This window comes from Phyllopteryx taeniolatus, chromosome 7 (assembly GCF_024500385.1).
Source record: "Phyllopteryx taeniolatus isolate TA_2022b chromosome 7, UOR_Ptae_1.2, whole genome shotgun sequence".
NCBI lineage: Eukaryota > Metazoa > Chordata > Actinopteri > Syngnathiformes > Syngnathidae > Phyllopteryx > Phyllopteryx taeniolatus.
The window spans coordinates 22,732,201-22,757,442 of NC_084508.1; the positions used below are offsets into that span (position 1 = coordinate 22,732,201).

Sequence of the window (25,242 nt, forward strand, 5' to 3'; positions counted from 1 at the left end):
CTGTCAGATTACTTTATTGCAATGATTCCAAGGGTTCTGTCATATCATACTTTTATTGGATACTGTGTGTAAAAGGCAGGCTAGTACGCGGATCTCAGTGAGTTCAATAGCGGTCGTTAATACAAAGCACAATACAAAAAGTGAATAACAGTGGACTTCTACAGCCCCGTGGAATGTCGGAGACGAAACTGCATTGAAAGGTAGCAGCATCATTAAAGCAACAAAGTCTGAAGCGGATGTATGCCTCTGTGAACTGGAACAATGTTATCGTCACAAAGGGACTCGTTGACTTAGCAACAACAATGCAGCCGTAAATGTCAAGAGGCTGTAAACTTTAGGCCAGCTAGCATCCAAAGAGAGCATTCCACATCATTGCGCTCTGCTGCCTAGCAACCGGATCGTCGCTGTAGTCCAAGATGTTGCCATTCCACATGCCCACTCCTCTCAAACCTTTAGCTTTTACAAAGTCCGTCTTGAGGCAAATACTCTCTGGGTCGTCATACCAGACCTGGTGAATCTGTCCTTCCGGGTCCTGTGGGCAACACACACACAGACGATTGACTGCAAAATGAGCGGTACTGAGGGCCTAAAGTTTTGGTTTACTTGAAGATGTTAAAACAAGAAAGTTTTATTGCTGTTTCTAAAGAAGGGTACACACACACACACACACACTGATAATTTGTCCGAAATTCAGTATTTTCACTCTAAAATGATCTGTCAACAGGGGGTGGGGGAATTGGGGCCCCTTTCACAGATGGCCAGAGGCCCCCTATGCTCAGCCCCCCTCCTCCCCATTTGACACCCCTGATAACAATATAAATGACAATGAGAAGAGTTCGCAACCAAAATGTAGTTACCAGATTGGCTAACAGTCAGCCTACTGTCTTCCATTTCCTTTACTTCCACTCCTACTATTACTACTCAGTACTGTACTGTACGGTACGGTTCGTGTGTGGGGTCTCTTGCATTGGTTAAGAAAGATGTTAAAAATCAGTGTGTGTGTATACCCTGCTTAAGGGGAAATGTATTCAAGCTGCAAAATGGTATGAAATCAAAACACCTTAAAGCAGAGCTAATGCATACCTTGTAATTGAAGTAAGGCGCCTGCTGTACGGCGTCCCACAGGCGGCCTGACAATGAGCTGCTGACCTGTTTCATGATCCAGTTGTACGCTTTCTGTTTTCCAGCAGCATCGCTACACAGAGCGCCACGGAACGGCACTTTGGCGATAGAACAGATGTTATCCTGGTACATGGGAAGATAAAATCATTTGCACCTGAAAAGAGGACAGCCTGTAGCAAAAGCATGTAAACACAACAGACCTTCTAAAGTCGAATGACTCTTAAGTCTTATCATTTGTAATTTGACTAAAATATGTCTCTCACAAAACTTCAGAATTTGAACTGCTGTCACATCAGACGAGACCTCAAGCGAACAGAATTAACTCGACACTTGTCCTATTTGCTTTTTCGTGTGACACTTATTCACTTCAGGTCCAGCCTCAACAAGTTCCATGAAGTGAGCGGACTCACATTCAAAGCAGTGAGACTTCAGGCATGTCCAGATACTTTTGTCCAGTTGTGCCATACACATTGTCATTTAAGACAAGACTGTTTTACTGCTTAGCAGTTTACAGTTACGTTTATTTGTCTTTGTGCTTCACTGATATTCACGTTTGACTGAGTTTGACGCACTACCAAATATCCTAGGCATGACCTCACTAGCTAGAAGAGAGGAAAAAAATCAGCAAAGAAATAAAATCTGAATATGAATACAAATGTACTGTTATACCCCTAGTAGTAACATTTCTGATATATGCCGGCCAAAAATAATGTGTTATCAAACAAAAAGACAAGTCCGACTTGGAATGAAAATGAAATATTACACCGCAGAGGGGGGACCTCAATTTACGACAAATTTCCATTCCTTCATGCAGCGACCTCCTGTAATCTGATTTTGGACGCAAGTCAGATCACGGCGTGGTCTATCACTAACCTGCACCAGTAAAGTCATAATTACAGTAAATATTTGTATTAAAAACAATCAATATGGAAAAACAGTAAGTACGGTGGAGTGTACCTTCTCGTGCCACATGACGGCGTATTCATATGCCGCTGTGCAAATTAGTTAGTTGCGAGCTGTTCGGCACCGTCGTCAACCTAGTAAAAAAATTTACTTGCTGTCCGTAACCCAATTTTGTGTCCTACCAATAGAGAATCAATGGTTGAGATCAATCATTCTCAACCAGTGCGCACTTGCACATTAGTGTGCTATGAGATCCTCAGGTGTGACGCGAGAAAAAATATTTTTACAACAAATAATGTATCTTTGTTCATCTATCTATGACAGCAACGTGTAGTGATTGGCAGACCAATCAAATGCTCTTAAATTAGATGGTGGAAGGTACATAATTGACCTATGTACCCACTTTTTGCGACATTTTGTGATATTTTTCAAACATAAAATATGTGCCTTTGTTCAATAAATGTTCAGCAACACTTCTTTATATGAATATTCTACCTGTGTGAAGTTGAGACAAGGGTAGTCATAGCCATACCACGGCACACCCATCACTAACTTCTGTGGCGCTATCTTCAAATTCAAATACTGATCATAGGCTGGGGAGAGAGAGAGATGAGAGTGCTCATCATTAATTGGTTACTTCACCCTTGACAAACAAGTGGATCACGAACCGTTAAGAGTTTGAGTGATGGGGGCATTGGCCATGGCGATACAGTCTCCCAGTATCTGACTCTGCTCATCATAGGACATCACAAAGAGCAAATCGCAGGACTCAGCGATGGCGATGTAGTCGTAGCAGCGCTTGTCGATACATTCGGGCGACCAGGCAACATCAAATGACACCTAAAGAACAGGATTGGGTCAGCAGAGAGGTTTTAGCTGTGTTTTGTGGTGCTCAGAGTAACATAATCACCTGAGAACCAGGGATCTCCTTGTGGAAAGCCTCAGTGGTTTCTTTGACCAGGTCTGCCAGAGCAAAGTACTCGGACGAGCCTTCTTCTACTGCTTGTTCAATGTCAATATTGATCCCATCCATGAACTGACTTTTGGCCAAGTTGACCTTCTCCGTTATCCAACCTGTCCTGTTGTTTTGGTCCACAATGTAAGCGAGGCGAATGTCACCTGAATGAAAGACATACAAATGAGCTTTCCAACATATCCCGAAAATGTGGATATAATTTGACATTGTCAACCTAATAGCATAATTGCCTAAGGGTCATTCTATCGAATCAGTGACATTTGCGGCATCAGGAAACAAGAATGTATAAATTCATGACAAAATGAACTGTAAAATATTTTTTTTACTCAGCAACGTGTCCTAAATGCATATTTAATATAATTTAAATGATTAATTTAAGGGTGGAAAAATGTATTTTTGCCTGTCCCAGCATCCTAAAATTAGCTTACCATGAAATATAGGAATTTAAATTTTTGGGAAATGTTATATTTTTACGTATATTTGTTACTCCTCATTCCAACTATATTGTAGGTTTGTTTGTTGTAAAAAAAAATAATAATTTACAAAAATATTAAATTTACACGTCCCTGGATTTTCCCTTTCCTGTAACCCTAACACATTACTACCCCTTCTGAAAAATTTGAGTCACTTGGTCCACAGAAAGTGACATCTACAGGACATGAGAAGGCCAAAAGTTCAATTGGATTTTTTCCCCCAATATTATGTTTATTTTTAAAATAATAATAAAACATTTTTGTTGATTCATTATGATGTGCTCAGTTTCAATATGCTAGTAACATAAATGCCATGTGCCTGTATTTCCTGTATTTGCTAATTCTATACTACAAACTCACTCCTGTTACTTTCAGTCCTGTTCACTGTACATTAAAACAATGACACAAATAAATTAAGTTACTTGAGATGGGTCAATACACATTTTTAATAATTCATACAAGTACGATCCGATTTTGCGTTGAAAAAGACAAAGAAATAAATATTTATTTTGAGAGAATTACAACAAGCAGATGGCACTGATTCGGTAGAATGGTCTCTAAATCATAACACTGGCTTACAACAACAACAAAACAATTGTAAGTTGTGTATTTTTTTTAACTGATTTAGGACAATTTTGCATGGGTGAATCCGAAAATGACATCCGTTTCTTTTGTTCAGGTCAGGTTTTTATGCCAACTTGTTAACAGTTTATTAAGCAAATGTTTCAAACTTTGCTTACTGTAAATAGTAGAAATGGATAAAAGTAATTACCGGAATTTCTCGTGTATAATGAGCACTCATGTATAATACGCACCCCCAAAGTTGACCTAAAAATTCTGGAAAAACCTTCTACCTATGTATAATGCATTTTTACAATGCACGATTTTGCTTCTACTCATATGATCAAAACGAAGTATTGTCTTTATTTTGTTAGTTTTTTCAAATAATTATTCTAAAGTTAAGCACTTTATTTGAACATGTAATACTACTTTATTTACTTGCTGTTATTTTGAAATTCACAGCCCTATTTTTATTTAGTAAATGAGAAAAGATACAGTTGTGCTCATATGTTTGATTACCCGGGCAGAATTTGTAAGATATGTACAATTCTTTAAAGAAAACATGCAGGGCCAGGCGAAACACATTTATTTTTATTGGATTCAATTTAAACTGTCAAACATTTCAGAAAAGCATTATCGTCAAAAAAACATAACCATAAAGAAATTAATGATGCTTGTTGTTCAGTCATCAGTCGTAGTTTAAAAAACAATATTTCACAAATTCTGCCACAGTATGTAAACTTATGAGTACAACTGTATATATTATGCAGTCATATGTATCCCTGTCATAATGGAATGAAAGTATAGGCTACACATTTTTCATAGCCTTTAGGTAGCACTGGCATATTAGAATGAAAGTGTATACCTCGCTCATAACCTCTAGGTGGCAGTGGCATATTGAAATTAACATGTACCGCTTTTTCATAACCTCTAGATGGCGGCATACATTTATAAAATGGCAGTCCCCCCCCCCCCCCCCCATTTCCCCCTATACCTATGTATAATACGCACCATTGTGTTTTGACATTTTTAGGGGGGAAAAAAATTGCATTATACATGAGACATTACGGTACCTGTAAATTGAATGTTACATCATCATTCAAAATTCAGGGCACGAACCTCCGTTTATTTGAACATCTAATTCCAAAATACCTGTACATGTAAACAAAAATATTTGGCCATACTTCACAAAGTTGACCAGCAAAACCAATAGGATATTTGGATTCAGCACATCAAAATGATCCTAAATCACTTATTATTATATTTGTTTTATATTTATTATATTACTATCACTTATTTATTATAAGACAATAAATTTGTTGTTTAGTTGTGTTATTGAACATTTTCTGAAAACAAATTCAACAAACAAGTCTAGTTGCCTCGAGTCAACCTTTGCAGAGCCGTGACGTGAATGCCTGAGTAGCTTAACATAAAGGGGAAAAAAATTATTTTAGCAAGAACATTGGTAATTCTTGTTAAAATTCTGTTAGTAAGTTAAAAATGACTTAAGCAATTATGGTTTAGGCTAACGATAAGTAGACAATAACGGAAAGACATGATTTGATCAAGAAAATACCTTTGAGTACTACCCGTGCTCCTTTAGAATGAGCATGACACATAAGTTCCGGGTCGTATTTCCCAAATGTGGCCACTGTCGTCACCACGCTCCAGTTGTACGACTTCCATGTCTTCCCGCCCACGTCGAACACAAACACCTGAGAGCGAACACACACACACACACCACACTCCACTCACGTCTTATATTTCAATCAAATCCAAATGTCGATTTTACTCATTTATCTCTATTCAGCAAACTCGACACACAGTTTCCCTGTGTAGCCAGTATTTGCTTTTTTTTTTATATACATAAGGACACATGCAGAGCCATTCCAAAATTGACCTCATGTCCACATCAAATAAACAAATAACTTTATATTTAAAAACAAACAAACAAAAAAAAACACTAGTGCCAGTCCTAAGTTTGGACTCACGTTCTCATTCAACAGCATAGAGATCATCTTTTGGGTAAATCAGAAAGGTTGGGCAACTTGTCAGCACACCTGCCTCACAGTTCTGAAGTTGTGGATTCAAATCCAGGCTCAGGCCTTGCTGTGTGGCGTTTGCATATTCTCCTGTGCTCGTGGGAGTTTCCTCCCACAGTCCAAAAACATGCACGGTAGGTTCATTGAAGACTAAATTGTCCGTAAGAGTGCATGTGAATGCTCGTTTGTCTAAATGAAGCATTGACAGCCGACCAAGCCAGGGTGTACCCCACCTATGCCCAAATTCAGCTAGGAGAGGCTTTGTATTCATTTTTAAGATGGATTTTGTAGCATTATTTATGCCAAACAATGACATCTTGTGGGTTCAATGCAATAGCATTAAGTTCAAGGTTAATTGAATCGTTAGTGTTGTTTAGCCAATTTTGGTGCTTTGTATTACTAACCTACGCTTACGTACGAGTAAAATCACAGAAATTATTTTGAGAAACAGTAGCTACTGCGGTAACTGAGCGTGCTGTGTTGTGATGACGTATTCCGCTGCACGCCGTACGTAACATCGTCGTACACCGAGGACTTCCTGGTCTTTTTTCATGCAAAATAAATGACACTTGACAAACTAGTACACAAATATTAACGTTTTGAAAACATGTTTCATACACTGCTCTGCAAAGCAACAGGATAAATTTAAAAAAACAAGCAAACAAAGAAACCAATAACCGAGGAAATAAAACAGGAAGGATTTCAAGTGGATTTATTCCGTTAATAGTTTCAAGGGTCGATCAAAAGTACCTCGAAATCTCGCTCGTCGCGTATCTGTTGGCATAACTCTTCTCTCTCACACGGACAGGGGTCGGCCCGGATAACCAGGATTAAGGACGATAAAAACCCAAGAAAGAAGGGTGGCATTTTAAATGAGGGCTTCCGATGGAAGCCAAGCCGCTCTCCGGAAAGTTCGTGCTCGACGGTGGCCGATGAGGGACAAACATCAGTCAGTAATAATTCTATAACGTAAACATTCGTTAAACTATATGATACGTACGTGTATACACAACTTTTAAAAAGAAGAACCCATTGGGTTCCTCCGACAAGCCATTAGGTTAATTCAAAGCTCTAAATCATTCATAGGTATGAATGTAAGTGTCAATGGTTGCTTGTCTATAATGTGCGACCACCTATCGACGTTGGCAATATTTAGGTTGGGACGTTCAGAAATTACACCTCTTTCATCAATGCTTAATTGGCGTTAGGATTATCAAGGGGTCCATAGAAAAATTCTTCCCTAAAAGGGGTCCCAAAAAGGTTGCGAACCGCTGTTAAAGTACAGGGAGGGGGGGGGGGGGGGGGGACTACGCCACCTGCTGGCAGCTTGAGCAAATGGGTTACTTACAGGTGCATCTCAATAAAATGGAATACCGTTTAAAGCTTCATGCAGTCACCTGACACAGAGTCAAATATTAATTTATTTTTTATAATTTGATGATTATAGCTTACAGCTAACGAAATAATAATAACATAAAAAAAACATTATTTTTCATATAGAAAGTAGGTCTGAATCGGTCTTCTGAAAAGTATTTCCCCATGTGTTTAATGAATCTATATAATATACGAGTTTTACTTTTTGAATTGAACCACTGAAATAAATGTTTTCTGCAAAATTGTCATTTGTTGAGATGTGCCTGTTGGTCTACCCAAATGCTCATGGTAAAAGCAATTAGCTTGATGATATCGTTTCTACTAAGTCCTGTAGCTCACTTTTTCTCTTCCTCTCGAAGGCTAAAAAGATTTGACTAAAAGGTTTCTGGATGTGGAGAGACATCTTCAGAGCACAATTACTATTATTGAAAATATCTATTACTATTATTGAAAATATCTATGTGAAAAAACAAGATATTAAAAAAAAGCCATTAAAAAACATATTTGATAAGTAAGTTGGTCATCGAGCGTGAAGGACAAGAGAAAGAAAAAGGTATTTTGAACGGGGCTGAAGTGCTATTTGGTATTTTAAATAATGTTTAGGAATGACTTTTACAACAGCTACAGTTACATGTAGTCAGAGGACAACAACAATGTATGTTTCTGTATTTTGTGCATGAACTTGTATTCGAAATGTCGTGTGCGGCAGTAAAATGTGCTCACAGCGCCTCCCAGTGGTCGCCACGGGCGACGGTTTAGCACAGGCCCCAAAATGGCTTGTTGATTGGCTTGCTGTCAGTTACCGTCCACGCGCTCCTGTGGAGACCGCAGCTGGTGGCTGCCGACATGGTAATGGCCACGCGTGGCGACTGACTGGCCAACATGGAACTATTGGCTCGCTATCTCGACAGGAGCAATTCAGTGAGGTGAGTTTTTTCTTTTCTTGAGGTGCTTTCTTTCTTGGAGTGACCATATTTTCGTTTAAATAAAAGTGTCACTGTCAGTCACGTTTGAATATTAAATAGCCTAGTGTGTTTAAGAGCAAAGACCATTCAACGCTAAAAGACAGTTCTAATCAACCTAATGACAACGACAGCGCACGTTGGAAATTGCTTCTAAATGTTTCGTGAAATTAAAATAAACATTGACGGTAAATATTGAACTTCCTGAAGCAACTTTGGACTGTAGGTGTAGCCATGAAAGCAACCAGTGTTTTGTTCTCAGTTCAGTGTGCTTCCTCTTGAAAAATACACATAATCCTAAACTAAATTAGTATAAAATGTTGATACCATTTAAAAAAATATATTTTGTTCCCAAGTTCAACCACAACTCAAGACTTAATCAAGGAGGAGAACCTGAGGGATGACCTGAGGTTCTATTTTATGAGCCCATGTGAGAAGTACAGGGCCCGAAGGCACATCCCCTGGAAACTGGGGGTGCAGATCCTCAAGATAGTCATGATCACAACACAAGTATGTACCTCACTGCTTTTGTTTTTTTAGAATCTGTCACTTAGTTAATTTGCAGTTGAATAAACATTAATGACAAGTTGAAGCGTCGTTTTAAGGTCCAATGTGGTATGTGTTTAAGTACTGTGTGATGATATAAGTGAGCCATACCTACTTGCACGTTTAAACTTTGATCTCCTTTGCTGACGGTGGTTAAATTATTGCAACATTAAGAGGAAATGGAGAGAACCCGTTTCTTTTGGTGGAAACGAAACCAAAAATCATTTGCAGAACTGCAGTTGTTTGTTCAATGTGTTAGTTGGGAAGGAAAATAAGTTCATATAGTGAAACCTCGGAGGTCGGCCAGTATTGCTGCCAGGCACTGGCAATTCTAGGTACTTGAACCGACTAGTCAACACATCAACCTTACTGCTCCACAATGACTGTTATGCAGTTGGAACCAGATGTTTACATTATATACTAAAAACTATATACTGTATAAAAAGACAAGTTTTTTCCCCCTCACTGTCTGACAAGAAAATAGATGAAACCTTTCCTGTTTTAGGTCAATTAGGATTATCAAAACTATTTGTATTTGGTTCATGCCAGAATATATATTTTTTAGTTTATACAGTAAGATTACTATGCCTTTTAAGCAATTTGGGAAAGACATGATGACATTTCTTTGGAAGCTTCTAAATAGATTTATTGACATTTGAGTTAATTAGAGACATTTGTGGATGTATTTGACCAAGGCACACGTGAAACACACTGCTTCTTTGTGTAACATTATGGGAAAGTCAAAAGAAATCAGCCACGATATGGGGAAGAGAATTGTGGACTTGCACAAGTCTGGTTCATCCTTGGGTGCAATTTCCAGATGCCTGAAGGTGCCATGTTCATCAGTTCAAACAATTATACACAAGTATAAACACCAAGGCAATGTCCAGCCATCATACCGCTCAGGAAGGAGACAGGTTCTGTCTCTCAGAGATGAATGTGCTTTAGTCTGAAATGTACATATCAGCCCAAGAACAAAAGCAAAAGACCTTGTGAAGATGCTGGCTGAAGCTGGTAAGTGTGTCATTATCCACAGTGAAACTAGTACTGCACAGACATTGGCCGAAAGGCCACTCCATCCATCCATCCATTTTCTACTGCTTATCCGAGGTCTGGTCGCGGGCGCGGTAGCTTTAGCAGAGACGCCCAGACTTCCCTGTCCCTAGCCACTTCATCCAGCTCTTCCGGGGTGATCCCGAGGGGTTCCCAGGCCAGCAGAAAGACGTAGTCTTTCCAGCGTGTCCAAGGTCGTCCCCGGGGTCTCCTCCCGAAAGGCCACTCTGCGATGAAAAAGCCATTACTCCAACAGAAGCCACATTACAGTTTGCAAATGCACACAGCGACAAAGACCTTAATTTTTCAAGACATGTCTTGTGGTCTGACGAAACTAAAATTGAAATGTTTGACCATAATGAGCATTTTAACGTTTGGAGCAGTGGTTCTTAACCTGGTGCGATCAAACCCCAGGGGCTCGGTGAGTCAGCCTCAGGGGTTCAGCAGAGGTCCAGACAAACACTCTGTGTGCGCGTGTGTGCCCTTTCCGGTCACCCCATTCGTATGATTTGTAACAACTCTTCAGAACAGCAACACTCTTAGCCTTTAGGCATTACCAAAGTCCTTGAGATACTCCTACTGTTTGCTACAACCTATCTTTGCGAGCACTCCTTTATGAGGATGGTAGACAAAAAAATTAGAAAAGGAACTGATTTTGTTGCAAAAATTATGAGAGTAGAATTTGCCAAGGTGAAGCTGAGCATTCCTGAACTTATATCTGTAAAGCAACAACACAAGTTAGGTTGATTTGTTGTAAACAACCATTAAGTTAAGTTTTTGTTTTGTTTTTGTTTTTTTGAGTGAAATGTATGATTTGTTGATTTTGTTCTCTGAACACAGTCATTTTGTATGCAAGCAATGCATGGTTCATTTTGTGCACTGATAAAATATGTACCTATATTTTGAAATAGAACAAAATATTTTAATTTTCCAATTACGAAGGTTTCGGTGAAGGCACGTATGAAACTTGTGGAGATCAGTACCTATAACAAGGTTAAGAACCATGGGGGGTGGGGTAAGCTTGCAACCCTGAGAACACCATCCAAACTTTGAAATATGGGGCTGTCAGGCTGGCAGTCTCATCTTGTGAGGTTGTTTTGCTACAGGAGGATCTGGAACTGAACAAAGTAGATGGATGCCTGTGAAAATTCTCGTTCTTGCAGGTCATTTCATTCTCAGGGCATTAAATCGATCGCAACTGGACTGTTCTCTTTGTGTTAGACGTTTTGACTCTCATCTGAGCAGGCTTCATCAGTTCATGCAGTAAAGCTTAGTTAGGACTCACGAGTTTGATTTGGTGTGAAAAAACTCAACTATTTATGATCTTGGAATTAAAAGAGCAAACCCATTTAGCAAGAAAGATGAAGTGGAAGTTTTAGTTTTTGTAAATTGTTGTAGTGGGCCACAAAGACTTACTCACTGGATGTGTGACATGTCAGCGATGATTAGAGACATATTTGTTCCTTTCAGCTCGTCCTCTTTGGCCTCAACAACCAGCTGGTTGTGTCCTACAAGGAGGAGAATGCCATGGCCCTGAAAAACTTGTTCCTGAAGGACTATGGCGGTGTGGACGAGGACGACTACAGCGTTGCGGTCTACTCACAGCAAGGTGTCTATGACAGCCTGTTTTATTTGCTGGAACAGGCAAGTTCAACCACACATCATTAGTAAAGCAATAATGTTAACGATTTCTTAATAAGAATGACATTTCAAGGTAGGATATTTTATACTCAAGTTCAGCCAATGAAGGGCCCGTACGCTGATGTTTGTGTGTGATTTGGCCTGGATCAGTGGATTCATGTGACGCTGCTGTTGTTTACAGTACAGCCAGCTGGGCCGGCTCGCTGTGGGTCCCATCACTTACGCTGAGGATGAAGATGGTGGCTTGCTTCCGCTGGTCATCTGCAAAAATCTATATAGAAGAGGCAGTGTAGCACCTTCGGATGAGGCCTATGACATAGACGCCCAGTTGGAGACGGGTGAACATTGCTCTTGTTTGTTACTGTCTTGTCCTGTTCTGCATTAGTGTGTACGGTATGCCACAATTTGGTGTTTAAACAAACACAAAATATTGTAAACAATTGTTAATTCTCCAAAGTCAAATGCCCCCAAATATGCCTCAAAAATAGATCAAACCATGTGTGATGTGACCCAAACTTAAGCTCAGTGAGCGTAGAGTATTAACTACACGTATGTTTTGCTTTTTATGATACTACCACAGAAGACAAACATTGATGGCAAAGATATGATAACCATAGAATAAGATTAACTGACAACGACACAGGCAAGCATTTGGTTGCTCAGGACTATTGGCAATGTCATTAAAATGTTACCTGCAGCGGTCAACGTAAACAGACTTTTGTTTTTTTAATTACTAGTTTTTGCAGTAACAATATGAATTTGTTAGGGAAGTAACGTAAGAAGATTGACGAATCTCATTTGTGATCAGTGGCCTACATTTGTGGGAGTGGTTTGTAGTCTTGTTGCCATTTTATGAAAATACTGATTCTGGAATGAATTTCAAGCTTTCTGTTGCAGCTGTTACAGGCAAATTTTACCAAACAGATGCTAACTTAAAAACTGTACATTATATCAATTTATACATAGTATACACATTTTACTCTACACAACACAATTTCAGCAAAATGTAAAAAATCCACTAGGTGATATTGCTTTGAAAACATCCTCCTGTTCCCTCACCATTACACGTGTGTTCAGAGGGAGAGTAGTTTCACTTTGTTGTTTCTTTAAGTTTTTATTCTTTTTGTACTTCTCTTTGGTATTTGATGTATGGCAGTTAAGAATGTTAGTGTTACTTCAGAAAAGTTTAAAAAACATGTCATAGGTGTTGAATTTCAATGTAGTTTTGTCATCTAATGTAATGTCCTTAAATTCATCCCCAAAGTGAATATTTTTTCAGCCTACTTTGTTTTAACTTTCTAAGAGAGCTAGATTTGGGTAGCCAGAGAGTACAGGTTGTTATTAGGTGCAATCCATTATGATCACTTGCTTAAAGACAAACGGATACACAACATAACCTTGTTTGATGATCCAAACATGAGATCGATGAGCCACGAGCAACAAAATGTATCGTGCCGAAATCATTGTACACCGTGAAATAACTACTAGTTAGTTCTCTGTATTTAATGGTGGATCTTGCTTTTGTATTTTAATCAACCCCCCACCATCCCCACAGTTTGTTTGTCACTTGATCCAAAGACTGCCCACCAATGGAAAACCAATAATGCATCCTTTTATGACCTGGACTTTTACAGGTATTACACCACAACACTTTATGCGGCACAATGCACACATTTGCACAGTATTGTACCTACTGTAGCTATATGAAAGTAATCTTATCTTAATTTCCAGGTTGGTGGACATGAAAATAACCTTCAATTTAAAGGGGATCAACTTGCAAACAGTGCGATCGCGGGAGTTACCCGACTGTTACTCATTTTCTGTCATGGTATGTCTGACTTAATCTCTGTCATGAGTTCACAAAGCAGAGAAATGTGAATACAGTGGAAGCTGAACATTGTAACATTGAAACCATGAAGAATATATCGCGGAGGTAACACACAAAAAAAACCTGAGTTGTAAAGATAAAGCGATTTTGGTGAATTTGATCAAGGTGCAGGCAGACAGATACGCGAGCTCCATGGACGTGTGGTGGGTCAGACGTATTTCATTCATAAATAAGTGAGCAGTGTGCAAAGAACCCTCTGAATCATTGTAAAAATCAATTCCTAATTTAATGCGTTATCATCATCATTGTATCCGTATATTTTAAAAATCATTCCACTGGACGCAGCACTGTTCAGTATGGATAAGAAACTCTCCTCTAGTAGTACAGAATTTGTTTTAATAGGCTTCATCTTTCCCATGATTCCAAACAGGATAAGATGTATAAAATGGATGGATGGTAGTTTACAATGATTAACTTTTTTTACACTTGCATGACAGTTAAGATGTTCTTGATGTTAAAATGTAACATAAAATATGACCTACAAAGGTTTTAGGAGTGAGTGTTACCCTGGAGCAGATTGTTTAAATTTCCATTATTGCATTTTGAAAATAGTTTATTCCAAATCTGAACAAATCAGCTTGACATTTTAAGGTAACCCCGTACGGTTGAACACTCGACAGGAGAAACCACAATGTCGTTATATATTACAATATGTCGTTTAATTATTTTATTTTTTTTGTGGTCCCCAGATCACATTTGACAACCAGTGTCACAGTGGAAAGGTAAAACTCTTTCTGGACATCGACGCACAGAGCAGCGCGTGTCGAGGCTGGAAGATATCTGGAACAGGTAGAATTAAATGATGCTGCTAGGTGTTTTGTTATTGCTTGATGTACAGTACATGTACATACATTAAATTACAAAAGATGCGAAGTTCAATAGCAAATGAACATTACAAATATTGGAGTGCTTTTGTTGCAGAAATACCAATGAACTCTTGCAGAGCTCAAAGGTGCTTGTTGTGCCCACGGAGGCGGTTTCCTTCATGGTTATCAGTAACGAAAGTAGTGCGCTTACGTGAGAGATTGTTCTCTTGTGCCCTATCTTTGACTTTCAGCCCAGAAAAGCACACACTATCTTCTGGTGTTCGACGGCTTTGTCATTGTGGTTTGCCTCACGTCGGCCGTGCTGTGCACCCGCTCCATAGTGCTGGCTGTCAGGTTACTGCAGGTCAGCCTGTTTATTGGCATACCTACAAGTTCAATGTAGCGTTATTCAAGTAAACTTTCACAATGCATGCATATATTGTTTGTGTTCCGGTGTGCTTTTCAGAGATTCTCCAGGTTTCTCCATGAAAACTACAACCGGAAAGTGTGTGAGGGTGACCAGGGAGAGTTCCTAAATGGCTGGTATGTGCTGGTCATTGTCAGCGACCTCTTGACAATTATTGGATCAATATTGAAGATGGAAATTCAAGCAAAGGTAAACTAGTTTGCTTTCAGAGGATACATACGTTTTCAAATTTGTCATTGGTATTAAAAAAATAAAGGAGTGATACACATGGCTTTGGAATCCAAAGGACTCAGTGTTGACCAGAGTCTGAGTTCTGTTGTCCTGTTTCAATGTTTAATAGATGCTGCACTGACAATAAATACTCTTACATATACGTTGTACACCAGCAATAAGAATATTTTATTGTCCCCGGTGTTGTGTATATGTCCTTCAAAATCATTGAACAGACTTACCCCACTTCCCCTTTCTTTGCCCATAGAGTCTGACCAGCTATGATGTCTGCAGTATATTTCTGGGTACTGCAACATTATTGGTGTGGGTCGGCGTGATCCGCTATCTGGGCTACTTCCAAAAATACAATGTGAGTCTTTTCTCTGACCTTTTGTTCAGATGGACTCAGTAAAAGTACTTTTTTTGAGTCTGCAATTGTTTTGATGTGGAGGGACATATTGTATACCACGAGGTGTCAGAAAAGCTCTACTATTGGTGTCACAAAAGATAGATTTCCAAAAGAAACTGAGTTTTCTCCTTTAATATGGGCCCAGAGATGAACCCGCACATCCACAAAGAGATCCTGCTCTGTTTGCTTCGTTCAGTGCGTGAGAAGAGGTGAGAGTTGTGGCACGACAACTTGTGGCTGCTTCCTCATGGCAACACGCCTCCTCAGAATGCCCTGAGCATCCGACAGGCCCTGGCCGAGAAGAATAGCGCCGTGTTGGATAAAACGCGCCTAATTTACCCAACTTGGCTTCCTCTATCCCCAGCTCAATGAGATCATTAAGGGGACTCGTTTTGAAGATTTGGATGACATCAAGATGGTTGTGACGATGGTGTTGTGGAGGATCCCAGAAGAATCCTTCCAGAAGTGCATAAAGGCGTGGCAGAGATGGCTGGGAAAGTGCCTTAGCCTCTGGAGGCGTTACGTCGAAAGGGAAAAATTGTAGTTTGGATTTGAAATGTATCTTGTTTGACCCAGTCCTGGAATTTTACTGAGACACCTTGTAGCTCTGTGGCGCTTTGCCTTTTCCCCCCCCTAGTTATACATATGTTTTATCGCAATGTGTAGGTGCTGATTTTGACCATGAAGGCAGCCTTTCCAAAGGTGTTGCGTTTCTGCTGCTGTGCTGGCATGATCTACCTTGGCTACACCTTCTGTGGGTGGATCGTGCTGGGGCCATACCACGAGAAGGTAACTAGTTTTAATGAGCATCATGAGCGAGGAGTACTTTGGACATAAACCAGCATTACAAACTGTCAGAAATTATACTGGTTGTGATTTTATAGAATGTTGCAGTTTTGACACTAGATATCAGCGTTTACTTGTGTACCGTTCCTTAGTAGTCCAACTACATACTTGAGCAGTCAAACTAACATTTAAGGATGTTTCTCAAACACTTTCTGCCAGCCTGAAGCACATGGGTGACAGAACTATATTTGTATCTCAAATGAGAAGAGAAGCAGACTCAATGATTATGATTCTGTTGCAGATGCCTCTACATCATGACCACAAAAGTCCATGTACGGTAATTGATTAAATGAACTGCATCAATGCCTTGAAATGTAACCAAACCCAGTAGTGGTCCTTTTCATAAATGAGTTTCTGTTCAGTCCATTCAGCTCCACATTGTGCAGGCTGGTGAAGTCGACCACAAAATACTGTGTGCGTCTTTCCAGGAACCTTGGTGTATTTAGTGAAGGAATAAAAAGATGATGTAGCAGGACTTGGTTTCTCACACATCCTCAAGTTCAGTGCGCTAGATCTATCCTGTTGTACTAGGATGCTGTTTTTAGGTGCTATCACACTCAGGAGGAGCATGCCTTCTTTCGCCTTTTTTATTTTACTTTTTTAATTTTATTAAACAGAACTAGCTGAATCAGAAAACAATTTGGCATTTGCCTTTCACACAGAACCCTGTGAAGTGGGATATTGCCACAACTTTGTGGGGTTCGACACAGCGACGTGGCGCCCCCCTAGCAGATAATCAAATGTGTGATGTCAGCGTGTGGTGTGAAGAATGGAATACAGTGGACCCCCGCTATTATCAAATATATATTTAAAAAATCAGCGCAACTGCAACAGAAGTGTCAAAATTCACACCCTGGTCTTTTACAGACAATATTAAAGAGGCCTTTTCTAAACCCTGTCTTGGTTGGAACACCCCCCCCCCCTCCCCTTTTTTTATGTGTATCTGCTTTATTGTGCCTTTTTCTTTGTGGTGCTATGTTAAACAAAGCATTAAGAGGTCAATGGTTGTTTAAATTAGCAAAGAAAATATATTTATAAAGTACATTTCATACACATGGTAACTCAATGTGCTTTACATGATTAAAAGCATTTAAAAACAAAGTAAAAAAACGGCTTATAAACATTTAAAATAGAGGGGTAAAAATAAAAGTACAATTAAATCAACATACAGTGCAAGAAATATTTAAGTGGAAATGCTCTAAAAAGCATGAGTTTTTAACCTGGACTTAAAAACATTCACACTTGGGGCTGATGTTTATATCCCATTAGCATTTCTTTCATGTATTCAGGACCTAAACCATATAGTGATTTATAGACCAGTAGCAGAACTTTAAAATCTATTCTAAAGTTGACTGGAAGCCAGTGTAAAGACTTGAGAATTGGAGTAATATGCTCTGACCACTTTGTTCTGGTCAGAACCCGATCTGCAACATTCAGAATGAGCTGCAGCCGTTTAATGCTCATTTTGAGGAGTTTAGTCAGAAGACCATTGCAATAGTCAAGTCTACTTGAGAGAAAAACATGGATGAGCATCTCTTGGTCTGCTTGACACATGCAAACCTTCACTCTGGATATGTTCTTCAGATGGTAGAAATCAGTTTTATTAATTGATTTGATATGACTGTTGAAAGTCAGGTCGGAACCTATCAGAACACCAAGGTTTCGGACTTGGTCCTTGGTTTTCAAAGAGAGTGACTCCAAGTATTTATTAACAGCAATCCTCTTTATTGCCAAAAACAATGGTCTCAGTTTTGTTGTGGTTTAATTGAAGAAAATTTTGGCTCATCCAGTTATTTATCTGTTTTAGACAGTGACACAACACCTCAATTGAACTGTAGTCATCTGGAGACACTGCTAAATGCAACTGTGTCACATTAGACTGGGAGATCAGAGTTGACAGTCTTCTTAATTGTTTTTACTTGTTACGATAAATGTTTGCCCCTTCCATTTCTCCCAGTTTGAAGGCCTGAGCCTCGTGGCGGAGTGTCTGTTTTCCTTGTTGAACGGCGACGACATGTTCACCACCTTTGCCCAGCTGAAGGACAAAAACACGCTAGTTTGGCTCTTCAGTCGGGCTTACCTCTACTCCTTCATTTCACTCTTCATCTACATGGTGCTGTCGCTCTTCATTGCCCTCATCACCGACGCCTATGAAACCATCAAGGTACTTCCTTATGAGCCGCATAAAAGAACATAAAAGAAAAATATTAACAGAAAATCAATAAAATCACTTCCTTTGTGTGTATATGCATGTCACTTTGCTTGGAATTCATTTTGTTTTCCCCCTATATTGATGTATTCCTAATGGGCTTTAATATAAAAGCTATGAAAAGCATGCTATTTTTTTGACTGTTGCGTTTTGGCCTGGTTTTACTCACAGAATTACCAGAGGGATGGATTCCCGCTGACAGACCTGCAAAAGTTCCTCAGAGATCAGAACGATTTTGTATCCTCAGAGGAGAGCAGACAGACAGACCTGTACACCCGGTATTCGGTGTTCTGCTGCTGTGAAAAGTATGTTACATGCTTCTTTGTATCAACACACGTGCACGGCAAAACTACGGTGAACAACTGGTTAGGCTACCTTTACTTTTTCTTTACAGTTTGTATGCTCACTGACAAAGCGAGCAATGTCAAAGTGAGCTGTTAAAGTTTATCTGAATATAGATCAGGTCAACGGTCAGTGTACTTTGCGGCCATTCATTTTTCCTTCTGATGTAGGAAAACAAAAAACTGGAAACTAACCTATTTTAATTTTTTGGTTTGATGTATGGAAACAAAAAAACTGGAAATAAATCGTCTCCTGTTTCTTGTTTGAAAACTGGAAATTGAAAAACGGAAAACGAGCCTTTATCTGGTATTCTATTGTGTGTTTATTTAACACAAATAGGGAAATAAAATACGACCGTAATTTTCCTCAAACTTGTTTGTGCGGCTTTGCCTTGACCCGAAAGACTTGACCTCCCTCACAGCATTTCACTTGAGCTAAAAAACAAAACAAAAAAAAACGACCTGTATCCCACTTTAGTACCCCATCCTACAGTTTACTGTAGATAGGCTCGGGAGTCCACCGAGAGCCTGTCTCAGCTTCCACCACATGGTTCTCTGCCTTTTTCTTGATAATCTTCCTCCCCACCACCAGAGTCATTTTACACACCACCATCCTATGCTGTCTAGGCACACTATCCCCTACCACTACCTTACAGTTGGTAACCTCCTTCAGATTACATCGTCTGCACAAGATGTAATCCACCTGCGTGCTTCTACCTCCGCTCTTGTAGGTCACCCTATGTTCGTGCCTCTTCTGGAAAAAAGTGTTCACTACAGCCATTTGCATCCTTGTTGCAAAGTCTGCCACCATCTGTCCCTCCAAGTTCCTTTCCTGGATGCCGTACTTACTCATCACTTCTTCATCACCCCTATTACCTTCCCCAACATGTCCATTACAATCTGCACCAATTACGACTCTCTCGCTGTCTGGGATGCTCAGAACTACTTTGTCTAGCTCCTTCCAGAATTTCTCTTTCACCTCTAGGTCACATCCTACCTGTGGGGCATAGCATTTCTTCAATCTCTGTTGCAATGACTAATCACATTACACATAACACCCTCAATTTCAAGTTTCAGCCTCATCACTCGATCTGATACTCTTTTCACCTCCAAGACTCCATTTCTCTTCCCCTCTACAACATGGTAAAATAATTTAACCCATGCCCCTAAACTTCTAGCCTTACTGCCTTTCCACCTGGTCTCCTGGACACACAATATATCAACCTTTCTCGTAATCATCATGTCAACCAACTCCCGAGATTTTCCTGTCATAGTCCCCACATTCAGTTCTAGGCTCTGTGCTTTCCTCTTCTCTTTCTGCCGAAGAACCCGCTTTCCACCTCTTCTTCTTTGACTTCGACCCACAGTAGCTGAATTTCCAACGGCGCCGGTGGCAGACGTTGTTAACCTGGGCCACGACCGATCCGGTATGGAATTCTTCGGATGAACGCTCATATTTGTTTGGCAAAGTTTTAAGCCGGATGCCCTTCCTGACAGAACCCTCTGCATTTATCCGGGCTTGGGACTGGCCTACAGTTTGCACTGACTTGTGCCCCCATAGGGCTGCATCCCCCCCCCCCCACTGAAATAAAGATACCAAAATAACTTGTCACATGTTGAACACTGACGTGTGTTCTGAGTGTGTAGACCTCAGGTAAAGAATCATTCACTATTAACAAGCAAAAATTGCTGAACATCCAGTAGAATTAACTATTACACAAACTCTACACTCGGTATGTTCAATAATGACATATGTAGAGCCAAAAATCACCCATAAATGTGAAATAAGAATACATTTTAAATAACACATTCAACAAACTACTGATACCTTAAACACATTAATAACAAAGATGTCTTTTTTACTGTAATAATTAAAATTTGCACGTTGCGATGAATTATGGAAACCGCATGGCTTTTCCGTTATCATGCTAGCATACTGGCCCAAACGGAGCAAATTTTTTGTCGCCCAACCTTGCTGCTTTCCGTTGTTCACGTAAGGGGAATGCTTGTTGCATGCTATTCTACTCAGTGACAGCTACGTATGAGCTACAGCTAACGGGGGTAAATACGAGGCGAACGCGCGCCTCGCGTCCTTTGTCAGCACAGCTAAGTCACTAATCATCGCCTCCATGACAGCGAATAAATTACACTTTATTAGTATCAGTATCGTAATAATGGACAGGCGGAGGATCAGAAAGACAGATGGGAACAACGCTAATCGCTAAGTTATCACATGAAGTCGCAAAACGCCAAAATAAGTGATTGGTTGGTACAGTACACTTGTCACATTGGTTTGGTTGTAACCGCGTTATAGCTGAGATTAGCCAACTTTGATGAGGAAAAGAAGAATTGTAAATTCAGTGCATCACTATTCATTCAGCTACTGGTTTGGTCCGTAACATGTCAGAAAATAGACAAAAGTGTTAATTGTTTTCCAAAGTAAAAGAAGTTTGCAAATGTTATTTTGATGAAACAAGGATAATCACTCTGCTTTATTATATTATTCCCGTATGATTTACTGCTTTGTTATAAGAAATAGAATTATTTACTGTTGAGTGGAGGCTGGGATTCTGAGGATTTGGACAATTTTTAGTTAAAAACTGTCTCTAAACGAATTGATTAGTTGTTGATTTATCATTGCACTGCGAGTAGATGGTATTGCTTATTCTTTGTTGCTACAGCAAGACAATTTGCTCATTCCTTTTCAATGAGCCAATCCCTATTATCAGAGAGTGGAGCGGGGTTCCCTCCACTGTGAGGTTTGGCGTGGGCTCCTCTGCTCTGACAACATTGAAATTAGTTGCTTCACACGCCCAGCAATGGCTGATTAGAGGGTGTACACTGGGAATGTCCACCACCCCAGAGTCATAGCCGTGGCTCTGTGCCTCTGAGATAAACACACTATAATCAGCAGCCGGTTACAACTGCAACATTTGAGCCAGGAAAAGGAAAGCCTCTGCCCAGCTAACTACGGGCAGAGGCTTTGAATTGACATTGGAGTTTGGATGTATGTTTGCAGTGTTCTACACATGTTGTCCTCAATTATTACTTCAACCACTCTGTCATTCTTTTGGAATAAGATCACATTTCCTAACATGTCTGAAGCAGCTGCAGTTTACCATGCTTGTGAAATGTTATAAGGCAACAGAGTTGTTGAAACGTCAACCTTGTGCCAGCAAAACTGAGGATGTTTTGTTGCTTTGCCTATTTTTTAAAAACATGGGTCAGATGAAGAGAAGTATGAAATAATCAACAGCCCTCGATGGGGATAAAATGCATAGAAAGCTACATTTGAATGAACAAGAGTATCTCCATCACATGTTCAGTAAATAGGCCACGAGTCATGTCTCTCTTTTAGCCAAGTAAAAGCATAAGAATCTGTCTTAGTCATGAGGCTAATTCAAACATTATGTAAAACATGCAAAGCATCAACTGTATGACCAAAGCATATTTTAATTGTATACAACCTAAAATTGAAATACAGATAAGACAAAAAGCCATCGAGAACATGCTAACTCCATAAAAGAAGACCAGAGCAGTGATTCAAACTTCAGAAATGTGAGGCAGACATGTTAACCACTCGTTCACCGTGCTGTCAGATTAACTCAAATTTTTTTTTTCAGACAGTTTTATATACAGAGTGCAAATAGTTATTCAGGTAAAAGAATATTCATAAATGCGTATCGGTAAAAGATTCAAACATGGTCCCCATCAGGCTGAAGGCAGTAATACTGTATATATCTGCATAACAAATACCAGCAATGCATTTGGACAAAGTGATTACAACATTAGACTATTTAAAACATTTCTTTCTTTACTCTAATCCTAACAGAGTCTCTGAAAGCGATGACATCGCACTCATCGGCTGACAAATGTTGCCCCTCCTGATTGAAGCGATCTGGGAAGGGAGCGATGAAAATAGGACTTCACACGTCTGACGCAAACTTGCGAAGATTCCTCATTCAGAGTCCTTGCTTGTGTACCGCTCTCATTCCAGAAGGTACACTTCGTGTACTGCAACAGAAAGACATTATGTGAACATGAGACTGAAACAAACTTCTAAAGTATGTCTTGAAGCAAGATGTAAAGGTTTTTTATTTTATTTTTGTTTGTTGGCGTGTAGGGTGACAGTGTCAGTATGGGGTGGGAGTGTTGGAGGGGTTGTATAAATATGTATGAATGTTCCCACACATGAAGGTGCTTAATAGTATTATACAGTAAAATGTGATTAGCCATTCTTAGTGCAGACATGAGATGTTGCAAAGTAAAGAAAAAGCTACCTGTTATGTCTTTGTGGATCTTTTGCTAATTCCACCTTTTTTGTTTAATGCACAGAAAATGCATGAAAAGCCCTACTTTAACATAGCATTTGCTTGATGAGTAAAAATATCTTCAGGGCTCCACAATTAAATCCCATAATCAATAAATACAAATAAATAAATAAATAAAACATTCTGATCAACAATGGGCAATACTGTTTGTAAGCCCAACTCTGCTTCCAGGTTGAAACCGAAATGAAAAACCAGCAAATGATGGAAAGAAGCATCCTGTGAAATCATTGGGTCACGTACTGGTGAATGAATGGCTTAAGCCCAAAACAATGCAATCAGACAAGCAAAGAGCAGTAGAAGCATTTCTTCAATCTCTGTTGCAATGACTAAAGCCGATGCTTCAAACATAAATCTGTCTTTGTTCATATACCAAGTTTTCAGCTATGCGTACCTTGATGTACCATTATCATAAGAATTGTATGCAGCATAGGTCGGCCGTTCATGGCTGGAAAGTGAGGTGCAAGGATCACATGGGAACAGCTGACAGAGTCATTCCGAGTATGTGACCGCAAAATAAATTAAAAGGAGTCTGTTCTTTGCTCTGAAAGAGTGTGTGAATTCCTCACCTTGTTTACTAAACGAGTGAGTGAAAAGCCCCTGCATGCATGTTTACCTTAAAGTTGACCTGGAAGGTCATTAACACGGACAGATAAAAAGGTTTGAGTTCCCTCGCAAAGATTTTGATCTTTATTTGGCGAGGGAAAAGTTATTCTCCCATGTCAGCTTACAGGCTCCATACCACAAGTCTTTTGAAAATAAATTCATAATGCAATTAATAAAGAGGAAAAAAATCCTGGAAAATGCTTTTAGGGGATATTACTTGGCCCACGAACATTTCCCTTATGGGTGGGAGCTGCAATGGCATATATCTGATTGGATGATTACTTACTATGACTGTTTTTGTACTCACTAGTTGATTATATTTCTTTTTTTTTTTTTTGCACACTAATGAGGAAGAGGACTCTCAGACAAATGTCTACCACAGATATAGTCTATAACATTGCTAAATTTGACAATTTAGCACAGGACTCCACGAGGGACACGGTCGAACGCCTTCTCCAAGTCCACAAAACGCATGTAGACTGGTTGGGCGAACTCCCATGCACCATCGAGGACCCTGCCGCGGGTGAAGAGCTGGTCCACTGTTCCACGGCCAGGACGAAAACCACACTAATCCTCCTGAATCTGAGATTCGACTTCCCGACGGACCTTCCTCTCCAGCACCCCTGAATAGACCTTACCAGGGAGGCTGAGGAGTTTGATCCCCCTGTAGTTGGAACACACCCTGCGGTCCCCCTTCTTAAAAAGGGGGACCACCACCCCAGTCTCCCAATCCAGAGGCACTGTCCTCGATGTCCACACGATGTTGCAGAGGCGTGTCAACCAGGACAGCCCCACAATATCCAGAGCCTTGAGGAACTCCGGGCGAAACTCATCCACCCCCGGGGCCTTGCCACCGAGGAGCTTTTTAACCACCTCTGTGACCTCAACCCCAGAGATAGGAGAGCCCGCCCCAGTTACCAGTGAGGGATCACCTAGGACCTGTTTGCCATGGGTGACCCTACCAGGGGCGTGAAGCCCCAGACAACTTAGCTCCTAGGATCATTGGGACACACAGACCCCTCCACCACGATAAGGTGACGGCTCAAGGAGAGGGAACAAAGATATTAGTAATTAATAATAATTAATTTCTGACTGATGAAATTGGATTATTTCCCGCAGTAGCCCTGAAGATCTCTCCCAGCACAATAGGGTGCTACTGCAACCTAGTGGGGAATCACAGCTCCAAAGCACAATACAGATCACTTCCATTTAACAGGATGTGAAAGTATCATCTGTGGTCACGAAACTAGTAGTTGTCACACTAGGCTCCCCCACAAAGTGCTGCGTGCTTACTTCCAGTGTATTTACTGAAGGAATAAACAGAGGATGTAGTCACACTTGGCATCCCACACGTCCTCAGGCTCCGCGCTCTGGATCCATACAATTGTACTGTACTCGGATGTTGTTTCTAGATGCTATCACATAATGCAGAAAAATGCCCTTTTTTTTATGAAGCCTATGCTTTCGCTCCACACTAGTTGATTTTTTTGTTGATGACATTATTTTTGTCATAATGATG

At 40.1% G+C, this 25,242-nt stretch overlaps 2 protein-coding genes across 4 annotated transcripts; one reads left to right on the top strand and one right to left on the bottom strand.

Moving 5' to 3' along the window:
• Positions 1-34: 34 nt before the first annotated feature.
• On the bottom strand, positions 35-7,002 carry ctbs (chitobiase, di-N-acetyl-). The gene is made up of 7 exons (XM_061780808.1): positions 6,828-7,002; positions 5,612-5,750; positions 2,936-3,144; positions 2,694-2,865; positions 2,521-2,618; positions 1,084-1,245; positions 35-532 (listed from the first exon to the last, which is right to left on the bottom strand). Exons 1-7 carry the CDS (start codon positions 6,942-6,944, stop codon positions 344-346), a joined length of 1,086 nt encoding a protein of 361 aa, XP_061636792.1. The 5' UTR covers positions 6,945-7,002; the 3' UTR covers positions 35-343.
• A 1,147-nt stretch (positions 7,003-8,149) lies between these two features.
• mcoln2 (mucolipin TRP cation channel 2) lies at positions 8,150-23,254 on the top strand. 3 transcript variants are annotated; one of them, XM_061779695.1, is made up of 14 exons: positions 8,219-8,377; positions 8,770-8,923; positions 11,483-11,656; positions 11,835-11,991; positions 13,209-13,287; positions 13,385-13,481; positions 14,231-14,330; positions 14,599-14,711; positions 14,814-14,963; positions 15,253-15,354; positions 16,060-16,182; positions 18,197-18,403; positions 18,620-18,753; positions 22,622-23,254. In XM_061779695.1, the coding sequence occupies exons 1-14, from the start codon at positions 8,334-8,336 to the stop codon at positions 22,656-22,658; spliced, it is 1,671 nt and encodes a 556-aa protein (XP_061635679.1). In that variant the 5' UTR covers positions 8,219-8,333; the 3' UTR covers positions 22,659-23,254. The 3 variants fall into 3 exon arrangements, with proteins under 3 accessions (XP_061635677.1, XP_061635680.1, XP_061635679.1); XM_061779693.1 differs by lacking the exon at positions 8,770-8,923 and having other exon boundaries at positions 8,150-8,377; XM_061779696.1 differs by lacking the exons at positions 8,770-8,923; positions 16,060-16,182; positions 18,197-18,403; positions 18,620-18,753; positions 22,622-23,254 and adding an exon at positions 15,758-16,052 and having other exon boundaries at positions 8,150-8,377.
• The last annotated feature ends 1,988 nt before the right edge of the window (positions 23,255-25,242 follow it).

Excerpts from the sequence above, each read along its gene's own strand:
- ctbs (XM_061780808.1), bottom strand. The coding sequence starts at position 6,944 with ATGCCACCCTTCTTTCTTGGGTTTTTATCGTCCTTAATCCTGGTTATC. Across the intron at positions 2,866-2,935 it reads AGGAGATCCCTGGTTCTCAG|GTGTCATTTGATGTTGCCTG; the intron begins GTGATTATGTTA and ends CCTGTTCTTTAG. Across the intron at positions 2,619-2,693 it reads CATCACTCAAACTCTTAACG|CCTATGATCAGTATTTGAAT; the intron begins GTTCGTGATCCA and ends CTCTCTCCCCAG.
- mcoln2 (XM_061779693.1), top strand. The coding sequence starts at position 8,165 with ATGTGCTCACAGCGCCTCCCAGTGGTCGCCACGGGCGACGGTTTAGCA. Across the intron at positions 8,378-11,482 it reads GACAGGAGCAATTCAGTGAG|CTCGTCCTCTTTGGCCTCAA; the intron begins GTGAGTTTTTTC and ends TGTTCCTTTCAG. Across the intron at positions 14,331-14,598 it reads CTGGAAGATATCTGGAACAG|CCCAGAAAAGCACACACTAT; the intron begins GTAGAATTAAAT and ends TTTGACTTTCAG.